This window comes from Rattus norvegicus, chromosome 8, assembly GCF_021556685.1.
Source record: "Rattus norvegicus strain SHRSP/BbbUtx chromosome 8, alternate assembly SHRSP_T2T, whole genome shotgun sequence".
NCBI classification, from domain to species: domain Eukaryota; kingdom Metazoa; phylum Chordata; class Mammalia; order Rodentia; family Muridae; genus Rattus; species Rattus norvegicus.
The window spans coordinates 127,941,784-127,969,095 of NC_141541.1; the positions used below are offsets into that span (position 1 = coordinate 127,941,784).

General features: G+C 48.6%; 1 protein-coding gene and 1 pseudogene across 4 annotated transcripts in view; one reads left to right on the plus strand and one right to left on the minus strand.

Moving 5' to 3' along the window:
* Positions 1-1,444: 1,444 nt before the first annotated feature.
* On the minus strand, positions 1,445-2,001 carry Ftl1-ps5 (ferritin light chain 1, pseudogene 5; annotated as a pseudogene).
* Positions 2,002-8,783: 6,782 nt separating this feature from the next.
* Entpd3 (ectonucleoside triphosphate diphosphohydrolase 3) overlaps positions 8,784-27,312 on the plus strand; it is a 31,714-nt gene continuing 13,185 nt past the window's right edge. For 2 of the 4 annotated variants that reach the window (NM_001433860.1, NM_001433861.1), the window contains 5 exon segments: positions 8,784-8,830; positions 9,535-9,586; positions 13,357-13,484; positions 25,334-25,451; positions 26,930-27,080. In NM_001433860.1, the coding sequence (NP_001420789.1) occupies positions 9,547-9,586; positions 13,357-13,484; positions 25,334-25,451; positions 26,930-27,080 (437 nt within the window). In that variant the 5' untranslated portion in view covers positions 8,784-8,830; positions 9,535-9,546. 4 annotated transcript variants of the gene reach the window in all.

The following is a 27,312-nucleotide window of genomic DNA, read 5'->3' on the forward strand; positions in this document are numbered from 1 at the left end:
GAAGAGACACCATGACCAAGGCAACTCTTATAAAGGACAACATTTAATTGGGGTTGGCTTACAGTTTCAGTGGTTCAGTCCATTATCATGGTGAGAATCATGGCAGCGTGCTGGTAGGCACGTTGCTGACAGAGCCTTAAGTTCTACATCTTGATCTGAAGGCAGCCAGGAGGAGACTATGCATGTTTAATACTGGGCGTAGCTTAAGCTTTAAACCCTAAAGCCCGCCCCAACAGGGATGCACTTCCTCTAACAAGGCCACGCCTCCTCCAGTAAGGCCACACCTCCTAAACTGTCGCTCCCTATGTCAAAGCATACAAACAGGGAATGGGGACAAACCTGTTCAAACCACCAGCTTCCTTTTCCCCTCCCCCGAGTCCCCTTACAGCACACATAGCTATCCGCATATAATTTTAAATCAGGGTTCCGATATGGAAGGATACATGCAGTATTTGTCTCTCTGAGACTGGCTTGTTACAGTTAACGCGGCGTCTCCAGTACGGTGCACGTCCTTGCAGATGACATAATCCCATTCGACAGCGCATTTGCAACTTCTTTACCTGTTCAGCTTCTGATGGAGTTTCCTGGCTCCAGAGAGAGTACAGCTAGGCACAGGGATGTGGGAGAGCATGTGTGCTGCTGACTCAGAGCCCTGTGTATGTACCCAGGCGTGCTCTGGCTGAGCCACATGGTCCTTCAGTTGTTAACTTTTTAAGGAACTTCCACACTGATCTTTAAGGTGACTGGACAAATTTGCATCCTTACCACTGGTGTATCAGGATTCCTGTTTCCTCACCAGCATGTGTGGTCAGTCTTATTTTCTGATTTGTTTGTTTGTTTTACTTATGTGTGTGGGTGTGTGTGAGTGTGTGGGTGTGCCCACTGAGGCTAAAAAGGGAATGGGATCCTCCCGGAGCTGGAGTTACATTGTTACCTGCTGGATGTGGTGCTGGGAACAGAACTTGGGTCCTCTGCAAAAGTGGCAAACCCTCTTAAGTACTGAACCATCTCTGCTCTCTGACTTCTTTTTTAAGATTTACTTATTTATTTTATGTATGTAAGTACACAGTAGCTGTCTTCAGACACACCAGAAGAGGGCATCGGATCCCATTACAGTAGTTGGTATTGAACTCAGGGCCTCTGGAAGAACAGTCAGTGTTCTTAACCGCTGAGCCATCTCTGTAGTTCCTGGACTCTGATTCCTAGTAATTATCATTATGTCCGGGGGTGTGAGATGGGATCATGGCAGCCTTAATTTGCTTTTTTTTTTTTTTTTTTTTTTTTGCTGTTTCAAAAAGCTTTATTTTTACTTGGCCCAAGACTTGGAGAGGCTCCAGGGCAGTTACAAAGCTGCCTAGTGGCTTTAGAGGTTCATTCGGGTGGAGGTGCTGAGGTGGTTGGTGGGGAGCAGAGTAGGGAGCCCGTTGGAAGGCGCAGAGGCCTCCTAGTCGTGCTTGAGAGTGAGGCACTCAAAGAGATACTCGCCCAGGGATGCCTGGGCCACGCCAGTCTGCGCTGGTTGTGGCCCTGCCACCCTACGGAGGTTGGTCAGGTGGTTGCCCATCTTCTTGATGAGCTTCACCTCCTTATCCAGAAAGTGGCTTTCCAACAAGTCACAGAGGTGAGGGTCTGTGTGGGCAGAACCCAGGGCATGCAGATCCAAGAGGGCCTGGTTCAGGTTCTTCTCCAGGGCCAAGGCAGCTTCCATGGCCTCCAGGGTTTTACCCCACTCATCTTGAGATGGCTTCTGCACATCCTGGAAGAGTGCAAGGCCCCCCCGCGTTCGTTCTGCAACTTGAGGAGACACTCGGCGCCCTCGCACTTCTCCTCGGCCAATTCACAGAAGAAGTGGCCTACGCCCTCCAAAGCCACGTCATCCCGATCAAAAAAGAAGCCCAGAGACAGTTAGGTCAACCGCAGGTGCAGGTTGACCAGGCGGTTCACGGCAGCTTCCACTTCGGTGGAATAATTCTGACGAATCTGAGAGGTCATGGCTGATCCGGAGTATGGGGCTAACGGAGAAGACGGTGCTGGCTGGTCCTAGGAGCCAAAGGCGGCAAGGAGATGGTCCTGGAGGCCGAGACTGCAGAGACTTGCAAGGCGGCTGGAAGTTAATAAAGTGGGAGTCCCCGGGTCTGTTCCATCCAAACTCTGTTGAAGCAAGATACAGATCCTCGGGATCTCCAAAGAGCTGCTCCAATTTGCATTTTCTTGTTGGTCAAGAATGCTGACCACCTATTAGCCCAAATGCTCGAATTACCCTAGATGCCTAGAACAAATGAAACTCAAGACGGATGATCAAAATGTGAATGCTTCACTCCTTCTTTAAAAGGGGAACAAGAATACCCTTGGCAGGGAATACAGAGGCAAAGATTAAAACAGACACAGAAGGAACACCCATTCAGAGCCTGCCCCACATGTGGCCCATACATATACAGTCATCCAATTAGACAAGATGGATGAAGCAAAAGAAGTTCAGGCCGACAGGAGCCGGATGTAGATCGCTCCTGAGTGACACAGCCAGAATACAGCAAACACAGAGGCGAATGCCAGCAGCAAACCACTGAACTGAGAATAGGACCCCCGTTGAAGGAATCAGAGAAAGAACTCGAAGAGCTTGAAGGGGCTCGAGACCCCATATGTACAACAATGCCAAGCAACCAGAGCTTCCAGGGACTAAGCCACTACCTAAAGACTATACATGGACTGACCCTGGACTCTGACCTCATAGGTAGCAATGAATATCCTAGTAAGAGCACCAGTGGAAGGGGAAGCCCTGGGTCCTGCTAAGACTGAACCCCCAGTGAACTAGATTGTTGGGGGGAGGATGGGGAGGGGAGCACCCATAAAGAAGGGGAGGGGAGAGGGGGGAGGGGATGTTTGCCCGGAAACCGGGAAAGGGAATAACACTTGAAATGTATACAAGAAATACTCAAGTTAATAAAAAATAAATAAATAAAAATAAAAAAAAGAATGCTGACCACCGTTTCTTGTATTTATTGGCCATTTGCATTTCTCCTTCCGAGATCTACGTATTCAGTTTTTAGTGCCCGCAGTGACCTGGTGGCTGGACTCTTCCGTGTTTGGACTTTGTGAGTCTTTCTATATCCTGGCGTCTAGTCCCCATCTGGTGTGCTATTGGCAAAGGCCTCTCACTCTGCAGCGGCCACTGCACACTGCTGATTGTCTCCTTTGCTGTGCAGAAGCTTTTAAATTTTGTATGACCTCTCCTGTCAATTCTCAGGATCATTTCTGCTGCCAGTGGAGACGTCAGAAAATCCTCACCTGTGCCCATAACTTGGGGTGCTTTACCCACCTCCCTCTATAGATTTCAGTTCCAGGCCTAAACTTGAGTCCTCTGGTCCATTTTGAAGGGACACAGATCTAGGTTAGTTCTTCTATGTGCAGAATTCCAGTTCCCAGCGACACTTTCTCCCACGCATGTTTCTGACAGCTTCGCCAAAGTTAGACGATAGCACCTAACTACACAGCCTTCTGAAACACTGCTAAAAAGGAATTTTATTCCAGGCCTAGGGGCACATGCCTTAGCCAGCACTCCTGAGGCCTGTTGATCTCTGTCAGTTCAAGAGCAGCCTGACTATATAGGGAGTTCCCGGACAGCCAGCATTGACTTTAAAAATAAATAAATAAATAAATAAATAAATAAATAAATAAATAGGGGCTGGAGAGATGGCTCAGCGGTTAAGAGCACTGGCTGCTCTTCCAGAGGTCCTGAGTTCAAGTCCCAGCAACCACATGGTGGCTCACAGCCATCTGTAATGGGATCCAATGCCCTCTTCTGGTGTGTCTGAAGACAGTGATGGTGTACTCATACGTATAAAATAAATAAGTCTAAAAAATAATCACAAACAAAAGAAATTTTCTCCAAAGATGTTAAGATTTTAAGCTGGGGGAGGTGGCTCACTGCTATAATCTCAAGAGGAGGGAGGGAGGTTTACACGAGAGCCGCTGTAAGGTTGAGGCCAGCCTGTGCTAAACAGTGAGTGAAAATCTGTGTCAAAGAATGAAGACAGGGGCTGGAGAGTTGGCTCAGAGGTTAAGAGCACTGACTGCTCTTCCAAAGGTCCTGAGTTCAATTCCCAGCAACCACATGGTGGCTCACAACCATCTATAATGAGATCTGGGGTCATCTTCTGGCCTGCAGGCACACATGCAGACAGAAAGTGTATGGATGTACATAATAAATAAATAAATATTTAAAAAAAAAAGAATGAAGACAAACAAAGACCCATACACTCGCACACACAGACGCACACATACACACATGCACACACACACACACACACTCACTCTCACTCACTAACACACACGCAATCACATACACTCACACAGTACACACTCTCACACTCACACTCACTCATACACACACACACATACATATATATACTTAGCACACTCATACATGATAAAGTTTTCATTGGAAAACTGGAATTGAGCCTCTTTTCCAAACGTACCAGTCATTTACACTTCTTCTGAAACTTGTCTATTGCAAGTCATTTATTTTTCTATTTTTGATATTCCTATTATTCTACAGTCCAATGGGATTTAACTCTACCATTGTGTGAGCTCTTGGCTAGGACATTGTTTTTGTTTATTTTGTGTGTGTGTGTGTGTGTGTGTGTGTGTGTGTGTGTTGGGGGTAATGCTCACCACAGCAAATGTGTGGAGGGCAAGGACACTGTGCAGGACTGATCCTTTCTGTCCACCATGTGAGTCCTGGGGAGGAATTCAGGTCGTCAGACTTATCACCCTTACCCCACCATACACACCCCTGCCCCCTCTCCCATCTCCCCCCGCCCCCCGGATGCTGGGAGAGACGCATCCTCACCAGTGATAAGGGTTCTGTATTTCTATAGTACACTGCATTCTTCTCTTATGTTTCAACTTCTGACCCATCTAAAAATCTATTTTGAGACACAGTGAACGCTAGGATCCATTCCCGGTGAGCCAGCAGTTTCAGCATCAGCCTCTCCTTTGGCATAGTCTAAACTCCACAATTAGTCTGCTTGGGCTCCTCAGACGGCATAATAGACTCCTGTACCCAATCCTGTGTAATTGCTGAAGCTTTCTAACATGCCTTGATAGCAGGGAAGACACCCGGGCCACTCTGCGATCAGCGCTCTGAAGGCTTATGTCCATGCGTGCTTGTGTTCCAGAGCTGAGGGTGATGGATGCAGTGTGCATCTGTGCCTTCCAATATGTGTGCTTTCAGGGGGACGGTGAAGCGCCTCTGAGTTACTGGACTAGTCTGGGAGCTGCAGAGATGTTTGTTCAGTGTGAACCAGAGCTGAGCTTGCAGGGAACTAAAGGGAGAACTGAAGACGCTCACAAAGGAGGCTGACACTCAGAGTCCCGTAGACTGAGGCGAGCAAGAAGGAAAGGAGGCTCAGATAGACCTCGGTTATTTTTAGATACATTTAGGTGCCCTGGCCCAAGAATGTTTCTTGGTTCCCAGCAGCTCTCCAGAGTTGCTACTGTCAGATGTATGCCTTAGAGCAGATCTCTGGTGGTGTGCCAGCGGCAGTCAGTGGACTTCTGTACCCTTGGATGCATAGGGACCCAGGTTTTTAGCACGTGTTATGTTCCAGTGCTCCATAGTGTTCAAAGAAAATAAATCTCATAGTGTAGACAGCACCCCTTCCCCCAGAGCAGATCATATACCAGTCCTTCAGCAGGGACCGTCTCCATCCAACACTGCTTCTTGTGAACACACACACACACTCATACATACACTCAGACACACTCACTCACACACATATACACTCACACACTCATACATAACTCGCTTACACACCCATACACATACTCAGACACACTCAGACACTCACACATATGTATACTCACACACGCACTCACACATACACATATATAACTCACTTACACACTCACACATACACTCCCACACATACACTCCCACTCAGACATACTCAGACACACACAGACATTCACACACTCACATACACACATATATAGCTCACTTACACACTCACATACACATGCATAACTCACTTACACACTCACACATATACTCCCACACATACACTCCCACTCAGACATACTCAGACACACACAGACATTCACACACTCACATACACACATATATAGCTCACTTACACACTCACATACACATGCATAACTCACTTACACACTCACACATATACTCCCACAGATACACATACATAACTCACACACTCACACACATACACTCACATACTCACTTACATACTCAGCCACGCACACACATACACTTACACACTCACACATGCACACACATACATATATATACAGTCACACACACACACACACACACACACACACACACACACCATTGCTACAGGGCCGTGGCTTGGGCTTTTCCCTCTAGGCTCAGAGGTTTTCAAGTAGGAATTCCTCTTTTAAAGCCCTCTCATCCTTCCTACAGGGGCTTCAGCCCTACTTGCACAGGAGCAAACCAGTGGATCTTTAGAAGGCAGCCTTTGCCCTCAGCCCTTCCTTCCAGACCTACTGAGCCACAGGCAGATGGTCCAAGACCTCAGTCCTCCTTAGTTTTGATTGTCAATTTGACATAACTTAGAGTCATTTTAGAAGAAAGCCTCAATTGAGGAATTGCTTAGGTCAGGTTGTCCTGTGGATATCTTTACTGGGGATTGTCTTGATGTTAGAGGGCCCGGCCCACTGTGGGTGGCACCATTCCCTGAGTAGGCTGCCCTGGATTGTATAAGAAAGCTGAGGAAGTCCAGTAGACTTCCTTCATGGTTTCTGTCTGCAGTCCTGCTTGAGTTCCTACCTGGCTTCCCTCATCGATGATCTGTGACCTGGAAGTATAGTCAAATAAGCCCTTTCCTATCCTAAGTTGGTTTTGGTCAGAGTGTTATTCAAGCAACAGGAAATACAACAGGACAGCCTCTCACTTGGGCTTCTAGCTTTGGGCCCTCAGAGGAGCTAAGAGGTGGCACCAGAAGTGGGCTCCCAGGTCCTCTGGGTCTCTGCAGTCCCCAGGCTGCCCTTCTTTGTCATCTGTCCTATTGGGCTTCTTCCAAGCTGTTTTCATTCTGACTGTTGACTCAGTGACGTTCAGAATGAAGAACACCACCTCTCTGTCCCCATTAAGTAGGTCCCTGGGAATCACACCACAGATTGGCTTGAGAGCATGTCTGCACTGTCCTGTGTTCCCCAGCATGCACCCACGTGACCGGGCCCCACCTGCCTACTCACCATACCCAGTTCTAGGTGTTCTGCATGGCACACCCGTGTCCCAGGGAGATTAAGCGGTCTGCACAGAATCATGTAGGCTCTCAGAGTGGCTCTTGGTTCTGTTTTTCCCTCCAAAAATGTTTGAGGGGGAAACTAGGAAAATAAAGTTACCTTGTAGCATGTGCGGTGGCCCAAGAGTGACCCCAGTACTAGAAGGCTATGGCAGGAACAAGTACAGGGCCAGCCTGGGCTACATAGGCAAACCTTGTCTCAAAACAACATATGAAATAGGGTACTAGGCTCCATTCTCCTTTCAGCCTTCCAGCACTGACAACAGAGGCTCACAATTGCCTGTGACTCCAGTTTCAGAGGATCTGAAGCCCCATGGGTGCCCATACACACATGGTACACACACACACACACACACACACACACACACACACACACACACCACATAATACATAATAAGCATAGGTAATACTATATAATAAACAATATATAAGCATAATAATACATCTTTTCTTTTTAAAAGGTTATTTGTCTTGACAGGTGGAAGACAGGCAGGCTGGGTGTCTTAGGGCTTCACTGCTGTGAAGAGACATGAGGACCACGGAGACTCTTATAAACGAAAACATTTCATTGAGGCTGGCTTACAGTTTCACAGGTTCTGTCTCTTACTATCATGGTGAGAAGCATGGCAGTGTGCAGGCAGACATGGTGCTGGAGGAGCCAAAAGTTCTACATCTTGATCATAAGGCAGTAGGAGACTGGAGTTATTTCACACTGGGCGTGGTATAAGCATTTAAAAGCTCAAAGCCCCGCCTCCACAGTGACACACTTCCTCCACCAAGGCCACGCCTCCTAATAGTGCCACTTCCTGTGGCCAAGCATTCAAACACGTGAATTTATGGGGTCCGAACTTATTCAAACTACCACACAGGGGGTGCCTCTTGGGACTGGAGGCAAGGTCACATCGCCTCCTCTTCTGCCTTGGGTTCAGGGGACTGCGCAGGGAGTTAGAAGATAAAAGTGTGAGAAGCTATCTGGCTGGGTCCTGGTGGGACACTGAGATAACTAACCCTGTCAGCTTGACAGCATCTACAATCACCTAGGAGACACACTTCTGAGAACGTCTGAGACTAGGGGTCTAGGCTCGGTTAGTTGAGGCGGAAAGACTCATCTTAAACGAGGGTGGTACCAGTGTGTCAGGCTGGGGTCTCAGGTACTGACTGCTGACGGTGTGGCCGCTGTCCAAACTCCTGCCAACGTGCCTTCCCGGCCATCAAGGACAGTACCTACAACCGTGAGTCACCTTCAGGTCCCTTTTGTAGGTAGTTTGTCATAGCAACGAGGGAATTAACTAATACAAGGCCAGAAAGGATTGGCTACCCCCCACGTGGCAATGATTTCCCCCTCCATCCTCTTGCAGGGCAGGCTGGGGTGAAGTGGAAGGGAGGAGCCTGGGAAGGTGAAAGAGGTCCTGGCCTCCGCGCCGAGGCGGCCCCAGCAGGCTGCGCCACCCACGCCACCTCGCTCCGCCTCTTAGGCTCCCGCGCCTCCCGCACCCCAGAGGCGCCTCCGCTTTTCAGCGATCCGCAGCGAGCGCAGCGCGCAGGTAAGGTCTGGACCGGCGCGCAGGAGTGGGATGGAGCAGGCTGCGGGAGGCTTGAAGCAGGGAGAGAAGGACCCGGCACAGCTTCCCACAGAGGACCGCAGGCTGGAGCCGAAACCCGGGGAGCTGGGCACTGTCATCTGACAGGCACAGGACACCGCGTCACGAAACGCCCCAAGACCTGCAGGTGCTGGGGACGGGCCAACTCCTAGATCCCCACCCTAATCCCCAGGACCTGACAGCTGTCTGCCGGTGTTCGGCTCCGGGAGCTGGAGACACCCCTCGGGTCTTTAAGGGTGACTGCATGCTGGCAGCCACCAGCACACACCAATGCGAACCGGCTTTGCTGGTGTGCTTTGAAGTACAGCCCAGCCCCAGCCTTGTGTATATTCCTAAGAGGGGGTTCGCTCTGCCCCGGTGCTGTTCACAGGTGGAGAGACCCAAAGGAGAAAAGAAGAAGAAACACACGCACGGTTTTGTGGTTTTATTTTCAAAATTGCTCTCTAGTTGTAGTTTTAACCAATCCATTCTTCCAGCTTTACGTTTGGGGAGGGGATGCTGGGGTTGGAGCTCCAACTTCCATCAGTCTCTGAAGTTCTGGTTTGACCGCACTGTTTCTAAAAAGGCTTCGATTTAGATGACGGTGTGCTCAGTATTAATACGTGCAAACTTAGCCACACGTTCATTCTGTATTCTTACCCCTACAGCTCGGACTGAAGATGTTTACGGTGATGACCCGCCAGCCCTGTGAACAGGCAGGTAAGTGTCCCTCACTGGATGGCTAGCATGGTTTTGTCAGATCCGGGGAGAATCCCAGCGTTGGTTAGTAGCTCTCCATCGTATCGCTGTGAATTGGCTGTTTATCATTTATCCCGGACGCCGTGGCTCACCTAGGTTTCACCCTTGGCATTCTTCAGATAAAAGTAATGCTTCTCCACAAGGCCGCAGGAAACAAGGGCTGACACGAATGCTTGGCTTAAATGGTTTTTCCTGTTTGTATAATCCATTATTTTGGCTCTTGTGGTTTCCTTACCTAGCTATGTGTAAGGTTTGTGTTATGTATTGTTGACGTGGGGATGAATCCTGATAGAGTTGGAGTGTCCTGAGTACTATGATAGGTTGCACAGGAACACCTCTCCCCCTCCCCCTCTCCTTCCTCTCCCCCTTTTTCTCTCCCCCTCTTCCTCTCCCTCTGTCTCTGTATTTCCTTCTCCCTCTGTCTCTGTATCTCCCTCTCATCTATCAGTCTGTCTCTGTCTCTCTGTGTCTGTCTGTCTCTCCCTCCCCCTCCCCTTCCTTTCCCCCTCCTCCTTCCCCTCCCCTTCCTCCTCTCCCATCCCCTCCTGTTCTTTCTTCCTCTCCCTCTGTCTCTATCTCCCTCTCCCCTCTTCCTCTCATCTGCCAGTCTGTTTCTCTGTCTCTGACTATCTCTCTCCCCTCCCCCAACTTTCCCACACACTTTCAAGCATGCCCAGCTTGGTTGCCTGGCTTCCCGGCTCCCCAGCAGTTTCCCCCCTCCCCCATCTATTTCTGTGGAGGTGGGAGGCATCCACTCAGCTAACCTCACCTCCTCTCCAGGCTCGGGTAGGCGCCTGCAATTAACAGTGTTTGCCCAGCCCTTCCACATCTCTTTCACAGCACTAGGCTGTGTGTCTTCATGAATGAGACCCAGCCTGGTCTGTCACTTTGTAATGAGCTTTTTTTGCTGGGTTAAGTGTTTGCTGAAGGTAATCACAGCTTTTCACTTGGAAAGTGCTGAAGCTGGAGGATCCTGGAAGCCAGCCCCTGGCTGTGGTCAAGATACTGCTTACATTCCACACACCCCTCCCCTTGAAGAGGTTCCTTAACTATGCCCTAAACTGCTGACTCTTGGCTTCCAAAAGGGCATGACTTGAGGGCAAAAGACCAATTTATACTTATATGAATATTTTTGGAAAGAGCAACTAGGACTATGGTTTCTATTGCATTGCACGTTTCCCCCAAAATGCATTGGAATTTTAACAGACACCGTAACATTCCACGTACAAGCTAATCAGTTACATTCTTTCCTTGGGTAGATTAAACTTGGCAGGTTAACACTATCAGGTCTTGTTGGGGGTTGGGGGGTCCCTTAAGCCTCTGAGATTGCCACTGATGTGGTTTGAAAACAACTGTGAGCTCATCTCTGCAGATTCACTGCTTCCTGGCTGGCTGGGGACTTTGTATTCAGAAGCACAGAGAAGCGGGGTTGGGGATTTAGCTCAGTGGTAGAGCGCTTGCCTAGCAAGCACAAGGCCCTGGGTTCGGTTCCCAGCTCAAAAAAAAAAAAAAAAAAAGAAGCACAGAGAAGTGATCCAGGGCCCCTTCTGATGCTCCGAGGGTCAATGCCACAGGATTAGGCTCTCCTCCAGGTCTATATGGCCGCTTGAACTTTCGAGATGAGTCACCTCACATGAACGGGTTAAGTGAAGTGGGATGGGTTTCCAGAAGTGCAGTTTGGGGTCAGGCAGTAAGCTTTGAGTTTTGGTAAATATTGACAAACCATCTTCCAGTCTTCCGTGGATGCCTTACCTGTTCACACTCCCCCACCCCCACCCCCACCCCGACAAGGGAGGAGAAGGTGGTGTTAGGTAGTCACCTTTGCCATCAGGAAGTGTCTGTCATTTGTCCTCATTAACAGGCAGAAGGAATTGGCTCTTCTGGACAACCCACCCCACTTTCCGCTGACCACTTTTCATGCAATGAGCAAGGCGATGCAATTGGATATGGGCCTGTGTCTAATTTGATTACGGTGGTGGTGCATGAGGCCTTTGTTTTCTTCCAGGAAAAAAAAAATGTAGAAATAAAGAGGAAGTAAATCACAGGCCTTAGAGTAATAAGAGGGAATGTTCTGGAATAGGGCTGAATGCACTCATGGCTTTGGAAGGGATGGGGTTGTAGAAATGAGATGAAGGACCTCATCCCGAATCCACAGGGCCACCGCCGTGAGGGACTAAATGTTTGAAATACAACCGAAGAGTTGAGTGTTTATTTCAAATAGTTTGCACTTAAACAGCCAATTTTAAGAGAAATATTGATATCTCCTTATCTTCTGTTATGATATCACGTTTCAGCCACTAAGTACTTTTTTGTATTTATGCCTTAGAAGTTCTACCAAGAGAATTATTTAGATAAGGTTTGTTTGTTAGTCTGTTTTTGTTTTTTTTAATACACAGGGTGTCTTAGTTAGGGTTTCTTTTCCTGCACAAACATCATGACCAACAAGCAAGGTGGGGAGGAGAGGGTTTATTCAGCTTATACACTGCTGTTCATCACCAAAGGAAGTCAGGACTGGAACTCAAGCAGGTCAGGAAGCAGGAGCTGCTACAGAGGGCATCGAGGGATATTGCTTACTGGCTTGCTTTCCCTGGCTTGCTCAGCCTGCTTTCTTATAGAACCCAGGACCACCAGCCCAGGGATGGCACCACTCACAGTGGGCTGGGTCCTCCCCCTTCATCACTAATTGAGAAAGCACCTTACAGCTGGGTCTCATGGAGGCATTTCCTCAAGGGAGGCTCCTATCTCTGTGATAACTCTAGCTTATTCAAATGGACACAAAAAACCATCCAGTACACAGGTTCTCGTGTAACCCAGGCTGACTTTGGACTTTCTCTGTGGCAGAGGCTAGACTTGAATCCCAGATCCCTCTGCCTCCGAGCTCTCCACTTTTGGAGTGCTATAACCGTAGGTCGGTAGTATCAAGCCCAACCGACTTCAATGTTTTAATTAACTAGCTTTTATATTTGTAAAACTACAGGTGATTAATAGAAGGAAAATTGATAGGCCTTAAGTTATACTCCCAATCTCACCTTCTGAAAGCTGGGGATTATGTCTTAATGTTTTGTATGGAATTCTTTCATTTATTTGAGACAGGGCTTCATGACGGAACCCTAGTAAGCCTAGTGGCCTACACTGAACTATGTAGACCAGGCTGGCCTTGAGCTCACAGAGATCCACTTGCCTCTGCCTACCAAGTGCTGGGCACCACCAGGCCCAGCACAAATACAATTATCAAGAATTACAAGATTCAAAAGGGGAGTTGTACCAAAGAAGCTGTTTTGCTTTTTGCTTTTCAAGTTTGCCCCCCAAAGGATTTTAAAGGACTGTGGAGTTTTGACAAATTCGGGCGCTGTCACCCCCCCATAATCCTGTTAACATGGGGAGCACACCAATCACTACAGAAGATGCCCACCTCTCCCTCCCCATGAACTCCCTCCCCATACCTTCAGGGGTTCATTCTTCCCATTTGTGCTGATTACCGGCTTTATAAACAGCATGGTTTCCACTCGCTGAGAACTACGGTCCTAACTTCTTTCACCGAAATTAAGGAAAAGATTGTATCATGCTTTCGTAGAAAACCCAGGTTTTCAATGTGCACTTAAAATTCCATTTTGCATTTACATATTTACTTTCGGGGATGAGTGTGTGTGTGTGCGTGCGCGCGTGTGCATGTGTGCGTGGAGGTCAAAGAACAACTTTTGGATCTCGCTGTGCTTGGCTCCTCACTGCAGGCTTCAGGGCCCTCTCGAGGACTCCAGCCATCGTCACCTTGGTGGTCCTGCTTGTGAGCATCGTGGTACTTGTGACACTTACACTCATCCAGATCCACCACCCACAGGTTCTCTCTCCAGGGCTGAAGGTAAGCCAGAATGTGGTCAGCGTCGGCCATCCTAAACCCCACAACTTAGGGGAGGAACTCTTCCTGCCTCTGCTGGAGAGAGCAGTGTGAGACCCAAAGGGCAGTCTGGGGCTGCTGTGTTTGTGACGTTTGAGGTACAGGTTGAGTAGTGGTACCTTGTCCAGGGCCTGGGTGGCCTTGTTTCACTTCTGACTATAGGATACACTATAGAATGTGCACCCAAGAATTGTGGGTCTTGTTCACTTCCCACTCTGGCCAGTGTATAAGTTCCTGGAAACTGCAGTCTGACTGAGTGAACAGTGGGAGACATGTCTTCCTGGTTTTAAGAGTGTTGACAAATCTGCTTGAGCCATATTTGTGGTCTAAGGTCTTCTCTCAGGTCTGGGCCATATGTGTGATACCTCCAACCCCCTGCAAAACCACTGAGGACTTAGTATGTAGGTCCAGAGACCTCTCTGACTTCAACCCCGAGTAGCCTTGTGCTTGCCTGCTGGCCTTCACTCTGAGAGACGATGGTAGAGTAGGGAGTGGGCCTGGAAAGAAAATGATGGTCACGGAGCCCTTCAGTCATTTTGGAAATCAGCCAACATTTTATAAAATACCCTAAACGGTGGTATTTTAGGCGCTGGCAGCCACTCAGAGCCTCCGCTCTGTTGTCACTGGGCGTGGGGCTCATTAAACATGTATGAAGTCTCGTTAGCCGGAGGGGGCTCCATTAGGAGCCCAGTCCTCTGCGTTATGTGACTCTCCCTTGACCTCACATTTTCTCTTCATCTTCCTGCCACCAGCAACTGCTCAAGGGTTGTGTTTGGAGTAGACATTTTCAGAAAACAAGGAAGTAACTCTACCTCAGGTCCCATGGCTTTGTCTGGTATTCTGAAGGGTTGACGTAAGACCTTTTCATTCTGATGTCTTGGTTGTTTTTGAGTTAGGGTCTCGTTACACGATAGCTCTGGCTATCCTGGAATGCGCTCTTGACTAGTCTTGCCTTGAACTCAGAGATCCATCTGCCTCTGCCTCCCTAATGCTGGGGTTAACGATGTGGAATATTTTACTTAAGAGTCTCAGCGGCTAGACGGATAGCTCAGTGGTAAAGAGGGCTCGCTGCTCTTGCAAAGGACCTGAGTTCAGTTCCCAGGGCCCACGCTGGGCCACCTGCAACCTCTTATAGCTTCAGCTCTAAAAGATCTGCTGTCCTCTTTGGGCCTGCAAGGGTACCTGCACTCACACGCCCCTCTACCTCACACATGTACGTGCAATAAAAATAAAATAAAACGCTTTTTTAAAACCAAAAAAAAAAAAAAAAAAAAAAAACTCAGTCCTTATGAAGAATGTAAAGGAAAAAAACTATTTAACCTAAGCTATAGTCCAATGGTGAGCTATACTGCCCAAGGCATCAGCTGAGGTGAGAGAAGCTGTTTTTCTGTGGCTCTGACTCTGCCTTATTCTCCAAACTGAATAGCCTGGACTTCAGTTAAGATCGTCTTCACACTTCACATGCTCTGCGTGGTTCAGTGAGCGCTGCCCCCACACACTGCTGTTTGTTTGTCTCTCTTTTTTTTTTTTTTTTTTTTTTTTTTTTTTCGGAGCTGGGGACCGAACCCAGGGCCTTGCACTTGCTAGGCAAGTGCTCTACCACTGAGCTAAATCCCCAACCCGCTGTTTGTCTCTCTTAACCTTTATGTCAACTGCAGAGATGGCAGAGCCACCACTGGTGACCCCTGTTTTGCAGGCAAAGCGACAGACATTTGTCTATCGAGTCGCAAGACTAAAACTAAGATCAGTCCTTGTTTCTCTTTCTCCCAGCCAGGCTCTCTTCCCTCCTCTAGCTTCTCCTGACCCTGAGTTCTAAACGGAGGCTCAGGAGGCTCAGGAAGGAGAGCTAGGCCTCAGGTGAGAGCTGTCCTAGATTGCTTTCTATTGCTATAATAAAGAAACAATGACCGAGAGCTGCTTGGAGGGGGGTGGTATTTCAGCTTACAGTCTATCCTGAAGGGAAATCAGTCCTGGAGCTCAAGATGGGACCCTGGAGACAGGAACTGAAGCAGAAGCCATGGGGGACGTTGATTATTAGCTTCCTCCTCATGGCTCGCTCCCCTCGGCTTCCTCCAGATGACTTGCTCAGTTTGTAGAGTATCCTTATCCACCCCAGGAACACTTGCCTATGAGTAGCACCGCCCACAGTGGGATAGGCCCTCAGACATTAGTCTACAACCAAGAAAATGCTCATTAGACATGCCTACAGGCTAGTCTGATGGAGGCAGGTCCTCCATTGAGGTTTCCTCTTCCCAGAGGAGTCTGGGAAGTTTGAGTCAAGTTGACAAGAAGACAATGAATCCAACCAGGACTGAGCACAGGAAGCAAGGGATGAGAGAGGCACTGATTCAGGAAGCCTTGTAGAACTCCGGGATGGGAGGGAAAACTGAGACCACCTTAGAGCCTGTAAATAGAACCGCACACCTGGGTCCCACATTTCAAAAGGACCAGCTCTAACTGGGCTTCGAGTTTGTCTCTATAAATGAGGGGACAGGCCTACCCTGAGCCTACGGCCCCCCTTCTAAAGCATGCTGTGGTTCTGATCCTCAGAAGTCAGGGTCTCAGAGGGTGGATCTCACCACTGGCCTGAGGGGCGGGCACAAGGTAGCTGCTTGCAGGAGTTGGAGCTGAAATGTCCTGTCCGCTAGTGGCGTGCACCACTGTGACGTCACGGCGCAGTATTCATCGCGCATGCGTTTGTGGCAATACTGGTGCCAGCAAAGGTGCTGGGCTGCCAGCCAAGTAAGAGGACAGAGAGACGCGTGCTAGCATTAATAGATGACCATGTGGCTGGCTTGTGTATTTTCATACTGTGCTTTATTATTATGGGGTGTGTCATTACTATTTACTAAACAGCTGGCAAGATTGCGTACACCTATAATCCTAACACCCAGAAGCCAGAGGGACAAACAGAAAGAAAGGATTTTCAATCCATTTGGAAATAGATGCTGGCCCTAGCCACAGTTGCAGGGCACAGGAAGTAGCCTGATTCTGACGGTCATTTTGCTTGAGTGGAATGAAATGTGAGCACACGGATGCTCTGGGCAGTAGAGGCTGGGACAAATGACTGACAACCGGCCATGGGAGTTCCACACACAGCATTGCTTGGGGTTAAGAGCTCCGTGTTTTGGTTTTCTGCGGTATGCCAGGGGCGGGGTATGGAGCTGCAGGAGTGCAGCTCGGTGACTGAGAGCCTTTTAGCCACGGTAATATTTATGTTCTCATGCCGCAAGCCCTATTCTGCTTGTGCGCATGGGTAATGAGGCACCAGCTTCCCCTGCGCCTACAGTGTTGATTACTCTCCCCCTACCTTGAAAGGGTAGACACCTGCTCTTAAATCCAGCCGCGACTTGCCTGACCTTGACTGATGCAAGCTTAAGAGTAGAGCCATTAAGAAAACCTCCATCGTGGGTCAGAAATGTCCCCAGTTCCTTGTATTACTGGTCTGACCTGCTCCACAGCCTGGAGAGTAAACATGATGTCGTCACTTTCTTTCTCCACTCAAGCTCCCACCTGCTCTTTTACCACAAATTCCAAAATCTCTCTCTGAGGGTTTTCCCTCTCTCCCCAATCATGACCACCTATGTTTGAGGCTTCTCCACCTGTTCCCAATATCCCGGTGCCGTTTCTCCTTATAGCCGCTGGTTGTCACCATTGAAGATGGTCCTGTAAGGGTTCAGGGATGGGCTTTCCCTCTGTGAGCTACTCAGGCCTGTTGGGTAGAAGACCACAGGTGTCTTCGTTCCTGTGCCCATCCTCTACTGATGTCCCCTGAAGTACAGTCACTGAGTCTGGCTGTGCGAAGGTCATTCCTGTTAGCACTCATGGAGTCTTGTTCAGTCGCCTAGATGAGGGTACCTTGTGGCCCATGCTATGCTAATCTTGAGGCAGCAAGAAGTGGATGACTGATTCCTCCCAATTAGAAGGAAGTCCCTGATTGCTTCCTAATACAAGCTGGTCCACTTTCCAGCCAGTTTTGCATGCTCCGTGGGTATAGTTTGAGGAGATCTTTTGTTCAAGCAAAGGCAGCGTATATCTCACAATCTTAGGCCTGTTACTCTGCAGTGCCCCATCAGACCTGGTTTCCTAAGACTCTGGGAAAACCTGAAGACTCTGAGAATAGACAGGTCTGAGAGTCAATGAGGCCTAGTCTCAGGGCTGTTCTCCTGTGTCTAATAAGATGGCCATGACACCAGCCTTATGAAGGCAATACAACTTGTTAAAGCACCAGGTAGAGTTAGTTCCCGGCGTGCACCTGCCCAGAAGTCTGTGAGTGCTAGGAAAAAATCTAAGATGACTGACCTATGACCTGTCACCTGTCACCTGCACTTTTGCTTTTGGCAGATCACGCAGTATTCGAGTGTTGGACCACAGGCTTGTGTGGAAGACTGTTCCAGTCAGGCAGAGGTGGCACACACTTTTAATCCCGGCACTCGGGAGGCAGAGGCAGGCAGATCTCTGAGTTCCAGAACAGCCAGGGCTACATGGGAAAAGGAGGAGGAGGAAGAGGAGGAGGAGGAGGAAGAGGAGGAGGAGGAGGAAGAGGAGGAGGAGGGAGAGGGAGAGGGAGAGGAGGAGGAGAGGAGGAAGAGGAAAAGGAGGAGGAAGAGGAGGAGGAGGAAGAAGAGGAGGAGGAGGAAGAAGAGGAGGAGGAGGAAGAAGAGGAAGAGGAGGAGGAGGAAGAGGAAGAGGAGAAGGAGGAAGAGGAGGAAGAAGAGGAAGAGGAGGAGGAGGAAGAGGAAGAGGAGGAAGAAGAGGAAATGGAGGAGGAAGAGGAGGAGGAGGAAGAGGGAGAGGGAGAGGGAGAGGAGGAGGAGAGGAGGAAGACCTATTCCTTTTTTTTTTTTTTAAGTCAGTGTCTCTCTGTGTAGTTTGGGCTGGTCTGGAACTCACAATGGTCAGCCAGCCCCTGCCTCCTGAGTGTTGGGGTTAAGGGCATCTACTGCTATGTCCAGTGGAACATACCACATACACCATCAGAACCACATTCAAACCATGCTTCATTTTGACCTCACACTGAACAGAGGGTTGCCAATAACTGGCTTTGGCATCCATGTGGTGGGTAAATTGTTGGGGGTCGGTGCTTAGAGGTACTGACAGTGGGGATGTGGGGTGTGGTGGGTCCAGATACCTACAGGAGCTGCTGATGAAGGCAGCTAGCAATTAGAGAAGTTACTCAACAGACTTTTCTCTGAGGGAAGAAAGCTTGATTTACTGGGGCCAGCACTCCCTGTGGCCATCAGGAAAAACTATAAACTCTTTTAACTCTTTGGGGCTGGAGAGAAAGAGAAGGAAAGAGAGAAAATTCACATACACACATACATGCACACACACACACACACACATACACACACTGAGTGGATAAAGCAAAAGGCGGAGTACAATAACTTAATACACATAAATATATACATACATATATACATATATACAGAACTATAGATAGACATATACACATTTCACATATAGAATGGTTAGAGCAAAGCTACAACAAGCAGGCTCCAAGCATTTACATATATACATATGTACATACATATATACATATATACAGAACTATAGATAGACATATACACATTTCACATATAGAATGGTTAGAGCAAAGCTACAACAAGCAGGCTCCAAGCATTTACATATATACATATATACATATGTACATATTTACATATATACATATGTACATACATATGTACATTGAGGGATGGAGCAAGCTTCAGCATATAGCCAGACACACGTGCACATACACCACACACACACACACACACACACACACACACACACAGTTGATGGGCAGAAGTTGATGGAATAGTGTTCCAGCCCCCCCCCTTTATTCTTTCTTCCATAGCTTCCACAGCTAGCAAAATCTTCCAAGCAGTATGAAATTACAATGTGATTATGTTTTGGTTTTCTTCTAGTGAATGATTACAAAAAACCAATGTGTTCTCCAATACCTTTACAAAAAAATAACATTACGTAGTACAGGTAAAGAAAACAAATTATTCCCCAAAACCCACGTACAGTTGCATAAGCAACTTGTCAGAGATAAATGAAATGTAAGCAGGCAGGGTGCTTTTCTCAGCCAGCTTCTCTTCCTGGCAGGCAGCAAATTTATGGTTGCAGAGGAAGGAGTAATTATTTTATTATTTATCTTTAAAACTAATCTCGTAAGAATCTTAAAAGAATCACGAACCTAAACTTTCATGTAAAAAAAAAAAAAAAACCAGTCATATCTACCCTAAGTCCTCAGAATGCTGGGGTTGGGGATTTAGCTCAGTGGTAGAGCGCTTGCCTAGCAACCGCAAGGCCCTGGGTTTGGTCCCCAGCTCCGAAAAAAAGAAAAAAAAAAAAAAAAAAGAAGTCCTCAGAATGCATATCCGCTCGTCAGCAATTCTTATTAAATCATGTCAGGAGGCTGAGGGCAGAAATGGGTACAAGAAACCAATCCTCACCAGTCCAGCCTCAGTGAGAGTCACGTCAGCCAGGGCTGCCTCTGTTCTTGTTCCCTGGCTTAACTAATAAGAGTATGCCTTTTCGAACGTCAAATTGTTCCCTGAGAGTTTCTACATCAGAGCCAGGAGCAAAATCATCTCGACCTGCCTTCACTAAAAGTTTCATTTTTCCAAATGCTTTCTAAGGGCAGAGGTCACTGCTGACAATCTACATCTCTAGGTTCTCCCCTGGGGTGGTGATGGAATGGCTAATCTGCCCCAGTGGTTATGTCTGTAAGAGACTGGGCATTAGTGCCGTGAGCACCAGAGACACTGTCCAGGGAGGGAGTGTGCACCCCTTAGAGTTTTCACACACTTCTTTTTCTTTAAAGATTTATTTATCTATTTTATGTGTATGAGTGCACTGTAGCTGTCTTCAGACACACCAGAAGAGGGCGTCGGATCCCGTTACAAATGGTTGTCAGACACCACGTGGTTGCTGGGAATTGATCTCAGGACCTTTGGGAGAGCAGTCAATGCTTTCAACCGCGGAGCCATCTCTCTGGCCCCTTTCCTACGATTCTTAGATTAGGAGGGATGTGAGAGCAGCAAGCAGAGCGGAACTCCGTAACAGCACGAAGTCCTCAGGACACAGTCCCCGGGGCCGTGCCACGCTGAGGCTCACCCGTGTGGCCGTGGTAACCTATAGGCTGGATTCTGTGAGTTCCGAAGCCACTTGCCACTCCTTCTGTATGGCCCTCGGTGGAGAGTGACAGTGAGTAACCGTCACCTGCCTAGCTGAGGTGGAAGAGTTTCACTCTGTCCCTCTCCACCACATCCACAGTGCGCCCAGAGATTTAAGCAAATAATCTTCGAATGTGGGTTAAATAGATTCTTCCACTTTGCACGTGACAGTGGGCATCTGGGGAGACGTTTCAGCGGTTAAAGCGATCCTTGCATGAGAGTGTGAGGAGAAGGCGCCACGGCACCTGTCTGGTTCTACCTCTGGGAGATGGAGATGGCCAGCTAGCCTGGCATTGGCGAGTGCCCGGCACTCGAGAGCCCTTGTCCCCCCCACTGAACCAGGTGGAGTGGCTGGAGAGGGGCTCAGTGGTGAGGAGCACTGACTGTTCTTCCGAGGGGTTCAGTTCAGTTCCTGACACATGGCAGCTCACAGCCATTGCAACTCCCCTCTCAGAGGATCTGCTGCTTTTCTCTGGCCTCCAAGGGCACCAGGCGCCGTACGTACATGGCACACAGACATACATGTAGGCAAACTACCTGTACACACAAAATAAAAATAGATCGTTTTTTAAAGGATAAAGAATAATGAAGGAAGAAACCCAGTGTCAGCCTCTGGTGTGCTCACCGTGGACACACATACTTGTACACACATGCATGCACGCACACACACACACACGCAGCATGGACACACATACACATGGACACAAATTCACGGACACCACGTATTTCAGTAGAGGTGGGTTAGCAACAGAGTTGCAGGTCCAGCCACTGTTCAAAGCTCAGTACTAATTGGCATTACAAGGAATGGCTACTCTGCCTTCTTTCTGACCTTACCCTGGTACACTGAGGATTCACACTCTAAGATAGCTTGCTCCCTTTGTGAGGTTTCAAGTGTGTGTGTGTGTGTGTGTGTGTGTGTGTGTGTGTGTGTGTGTGTGTGTTAGTGGCAGGACCAGTGACAGCTGTGGCGGTCAGCTCCTCAGTAGGGAGGAGGGAAAAAACAGGCTGATCCTCCCTGGCCTCTTCAGGGCCTGGCTTCAGTTTCCACCTGCACTTTAATCTCACTGGGAGTCTCTGCCCGGGACAGCTCTGAACAATGGCAGCCTTGTCTGCCACAGGGGTCAGGTCTGCATCCCTATCAGGTTCATCAAGCTCAAGGGCTGGGATTAAGGAGCTGTCCAAGAGCCAACGCTACTGGTTTTCTCGTTCAATAGAGTGGAGAAGCTGTGATCCGGGAGCCGGGCAGGCGACTGCTCCAGAGAGGAGAGATCTGGAACTTTCCTACAGGCCTAGAACCAGAGAAGTGCTAAAGTGAATATTCCGAATTTCACAAAAGACATAATGGAGTTGTTACTGGAAGAGAGGGTTTTATGAAAATTTGTTTAGGAAAGAGCATTAAATGCCCGTAAATCCTGTGTACATATGTGCAGTGCAACTGCAACCTGATTTAGAAGCATGACTGGAGCTGGAGAGATGGCTCAGTGCTTAAGAGCACTGGCTGCTCTTGCAGAGGTCCTGAGTTCAATTCCCAGCATCCACATGGCGGCTCACACTGTAACTCCACTCCTGGTCTCCGTGGGCACCAGGTGTGCATGTGGTGCACTTACATACGTGCAGGTAAACACACATGAGATAAAAATAATGTCTTTTAAAACACACAACTGTCGCCAGGCATGGTGGCACCCCCTGTAATCCTAGCACATGGGAGACTGAGGAGGAGGGTCAAGAATTTGACCAGCCTGGGTGATGTAGTAGGATCTGCCTGTGCATAAATATATACATGCACACCTACGTGAACCTATGGAGCCCATATAGAGCAGGCTATCCGACATTAAATGTCATGAGGTGAAGACAATAGTTATACCTGAGCCACTGGTTCACCTTTCCTATCTCGCTCTCTCTTTATAACCCCGTTAATTTTATTGCTTGGCTTTTGTACCTGTGATATAAAGGCCCTCCATGTTAGACTAATACACATATACACACACTCAAATGTATTCACACATATAAAACATGTTTATACACATAAATATGAATGATATGGGAGGTGCTACATATAATGTTTGTGTGTACATATATGAATGATGTGGGAGGTGCTATATATATATATATGTTTGTGTATACATATACACATATGTATATGAATGATGTGGGGAGGTGCACATACCCTGTGCACATGAGGAGTTCAGAGGACAGCTTTTTTTTTTTTTAAGATTTTTATTTATTTATTTTATATATGTGAGTACACTGTAGCTGTCTTCAGACACACCAGAAGAGGGCATCAGATCCCATTACAGACGGTTGTGAGCCACCATGTGGTTGCTGGGATTTGAACTCAGGACCAGAGGACAGCTTTGCAGAGTCAGTTCTCTCCTTCTGCCTTAACATGGGTTCCAGGGATCAATCAGGCCGTCAGGTTTGTCCAGAGAGAACTTTACCCATTAAGCTATCCGTAACTCCCCTTTTGGGACAAGTCTCACTCTGTGGCCAGGCTAACCTAGAGTGCAGCAATCCCACCTCAGACTCCCATGCATGACAAGCATGGCGGGCCCCACCCTTGGCTGAGAGCGACCTTTTTATTTTCTCGTGTGTTTATTCTTCAGAGACAGGGTCTCATGTAGCCGAGATTGGCCTCATACTTGCCATGTAGACCTTGAGCTCCTGACCTTCCTGCCTCAACTTCCCCAGTTGCTGAGATCATAGACTGACACTACCCCTGGAGTCCCCTGGAGTCCCCTGGAGCCCAGCTGACTCTGGCCTTGGGTCAGCATCCCTAATTCCTCTCCTAACATGAATTCTGTGATCATCCACTTTGGTCCAGGGATGCACTCGTTGCTGCCTAACCCCTGTTGGGCTGACCAGTCCACAACCCTAGCTCCTCCCAGCAGCTCCTGGCTGGGTACTTGTTCACTTATGAAGTACCGCAGGGGTGCAGCTGATCACCCTTTTGCCTTAACCGTGAACATTTACAAGGCTCTTCCTTGTGAGACGTTCCTACGATGTCTTCCCACAGCCTCTTTTGGTTGTTTATCCCCCACAGTAAGCCTGGGCATTCACAGAGACCTCACTGTTATCCCTGGCCTCTGAGGTCTCCATGAAGGGGGGAGAGGAATGAAGGGGGAGGGGATGAAGGGGGGAGGGGAACAAAGGGGGAGGGGAATCTGGGTGTTCACATGCTGGTTACCAGCTCCTTCACATTCGGTTCTCAAAGTCATCTGCATATTAGAATTTCCTGGGCAGGGAGTGCTGTATCTATTCTTAGAGATTCAGACTTCACTGGTCTGGTGTGGAGCCTCAGCACTGAGTATTTTAAGCTCCCTCCCTCATACGTGACCAAGATTGAGAGCCCGCCCACCTCCTCTCATCCCCTCTTCAGAGTCCAGGGAGCTACAGCTAGTTTGGGGACAAATAGTTCTCTCTTCTTCTTCTTTTTTTTTTTTTCTTTTTTTTTTGGAGCTGGGGACCGAACCCAGGGCCTTGCGGTTGCTAGGCAAGCGCTCTACTACTGAGCTAAATCCCCAACCCCTAGTTCTCTCTTCTTGATCTGTCTCTACCTAAATGAAACATGCGCGTTATGATAACCAAGGTTCTCCCTACTGCTATTTTGCTAAACGAACATAGTGTCTGTCTTAGCGTTGGTTTTACTGCTGTGAAAGGACACCATGACCAAGGCAACTCTTATAAGGACATTTAATTGGGGCTGGCTTACAGGTTCAGAGTTTCAGACCATTACAAAGACAGGAACATGGCAGCATCCAGGCAGGCATGGTGCAGGAGGAGCTGAGAGTTCTACATCTTCATCTGAAGGCTGCTAGCAGAATACTGACTTCAGGTAGCTAGGAGGAGGGTCTTAGAGCCCACACCCATAGTGACACACCCACTCCAACAAGACAACATCTACTCCAACAAGGCCACACCTTTAATAGTGGGCCAAGCATATACTAACCATCACATTCCACTCCATATACAAACTACAACAGTGTCAAACTGCCTTCTAAAACATCTCTACTCATAGATCAGCGAGTCCCCAATCCTCATCCCAGTCCTTATCCAGGAAGCTTCTCTTTCGTAGTGGACAGCTATTAATACAGAAATCCACAGTTGGTCAGAGTGCACAGGATGAGAAGCCGTGGAGGACTCACCCCCTTCCCACATAGCTCAGGAAACAGTGCAGAAGGGGCTGGAAAGATTGTAGGAGCTGGAGACTGGAGCCGTGTCCCCTGGACACATTGGAGCCATTGCACGAGTGAGCTCACATCAGAGGCATTGCACGAGTGAGCTCACATTGGAGCCATTGCACGAGTGAGCTCACAGTAGCTGTGGTCTCTAGCACATGGTGTATGCAAGGTCCACACAGTCACCATTCCAGCATAGATGGAGGAAAGTTAGAGGCCTGTATACCTGCACACATGCCGATGATACTGGACGGAGTGGCCTATGAAAAGAAAGCATGAAGTTGGCGGGGTGGAGGAATGGGGTCATGATAAGGAAGGGTTGGAGAAGGAATTGGGAGTTGATATGACCAAAATAATAGTCCACATGTGTGAAATGTATGAAGAATAAATAAAAGTGACATCCAAGTAATCCACAGTGAGATGAACGCCCAGAAGGGTCCAGCCTGCTGCCCACTCTTCCTTTTCCCTTCAGTATGGAATCGTGTTGGATGCCGGCTCTTCCAGAACCACTGTCTATGTGTATCAGTGGCCAGCAGAGAAGGAGAATAACACAGGAGTGGTCAGCCAAACCTTCAGATGTAGTGTGAAAGGTAAAGGAGGCAGGAGGCCTGGGCCGGGGGCAGGAGGCCTGGGCCGGGGGGCAGCAGGAGGCCTGGGCTGGGGGCAGGAGACTGAAGTACCGTGTGGCTGTCCATCTGTGGAGGCAGCTCTGTCCACTCCCTCTCATTCCGGCCCTCTGCCTTGGGGGATGTCTGGGCAGTGAATGGTGGAGATTTCCTTCTTCAGTGGTCTCCTAGGTGATGGTGGGAAACAGGAGTCACCCCTCCACACAGTGAGAGCAAAGAGTCAATATTTTCTTGAACAAATTCTCCAACATCCCAGTTTGTACAGGATGATGTGATAAAGCCAGGTAGTTCATGCTTGTAGGGTAGGCAGTCTTGTAGGAGAGGAACACACACACATGTGCACACACAGACAGATAGATGGACAGGCAGACAGACACACAGCCATTTATGGTGGCTTTCCCGTAGCAGCCAGAGCTTCAGGCACTTACACGGAGAGGCAGAGACCGTCCAGGAGACGCTGGTAAATGAAAACCCTGAGGGTCTAGGCCTCTGGGATGAGCTTGGGTTCACCAACCCTTGTGGCTGGCCACCATTCTGAGAAAACAGAAAACCGAATTAGTGCCAGAGGAGGAGCCACGTGTCCTCGAGGGTGTGACACTAAGCCAAACCCTCGCTCTGTAATTTCGGCTGGAGTCTGTGGTCTCTGCTCCCTCAGAGTATTTGTGGATTCCTGAGGTGACACCCTTCCCAGGAAAGATGGTGTTCTGAGGGTTCCATGAATCCATATTGTACCTGAGTCACAGATGGCGTCCAGGATGCCAACAGCCCCTTCCACTGACAGACAGCTAGCATGTGAGGTTGCAAAGTGTGCCCAGGTGTGCCAATGGCAGCCAGACCAACCTGGCTATCAGTCCTCAGGCACTACCCTCCAACTTGGGTTTGGGTTTTAATCTTTCTATTTCCTCCTCCTCCTCCTCCTCCTACTCCTCCTCCTCCTCCTCTTCCTTCTCCCCCTCTCCTCCTCCTCCTCCTCCCCCTCTCCTCCTCCTCCTCCTCCCCCTCCTCCTTCCCCTCCTCCTCTTCTTCCTCCTCCTCCTTTTCCTCTTCCTCTTCCTCCTCCTTCTCTTCCTCCTCTTTCCCTCCTCCTTCCCCTCCCCTTTCCCCTTGTCCTTCTTTCTCCTTCCTCCTCCTCCTTCCCCCCCCTTCTCTCCCTCAATAGGATCTCTTTATAGGATTTCTTGCTGACCCAGAGCTTAGCCAGGGAGCCCCAGGGACCCTTCCCGTCTCTGCCTCCCGAAAGCCGGGATTCCAAGAATACAAGAATGTACCATTGCACCCAGCTTTTTGAATGAGTTCTGAAGATCATTAACACATGTCATATAAACAAATGGTGAACACCTTATCAACAGAGCCATCTCCCACCCCTGACTTTGTATTTAAAAGTCTTTTTATTGTTGTTTGTTCCAAGGAGTGCTAGTGAGTTCTGACTGTTTGCTCTTCAGGCTCGGGAATCTCCAGCTATGAGAATAACCCCCAAGATGCCCCCAAAGCCTTTGAGGACTGCATGCTAAAGGTCAAGGAACAGGTCCCAAAGCATCTCCACGAATCCACCCGAGTTTACCTGGGGGCCACAGCTGGGATGCGCTTGCTGAGGTAAGGGCTAAGGGCACAGAGGAACCCATGTGACCGACTGAAACAGCCAAGAGCATCATTTTGTTTGGGGGAGCAAACCCAAGAGAAGAAAGCCTATACTCTATGCAAGTTTAGGTTGTGAGAGCTGGGAAATTTTTAGCCAGTATTTTAACACCATGAAAGACATACTTCTAAAATTGGGTTCCTTCTCCATGGTGATTTTACCAAGAAATGGAGAAAAGCTCTGACATGA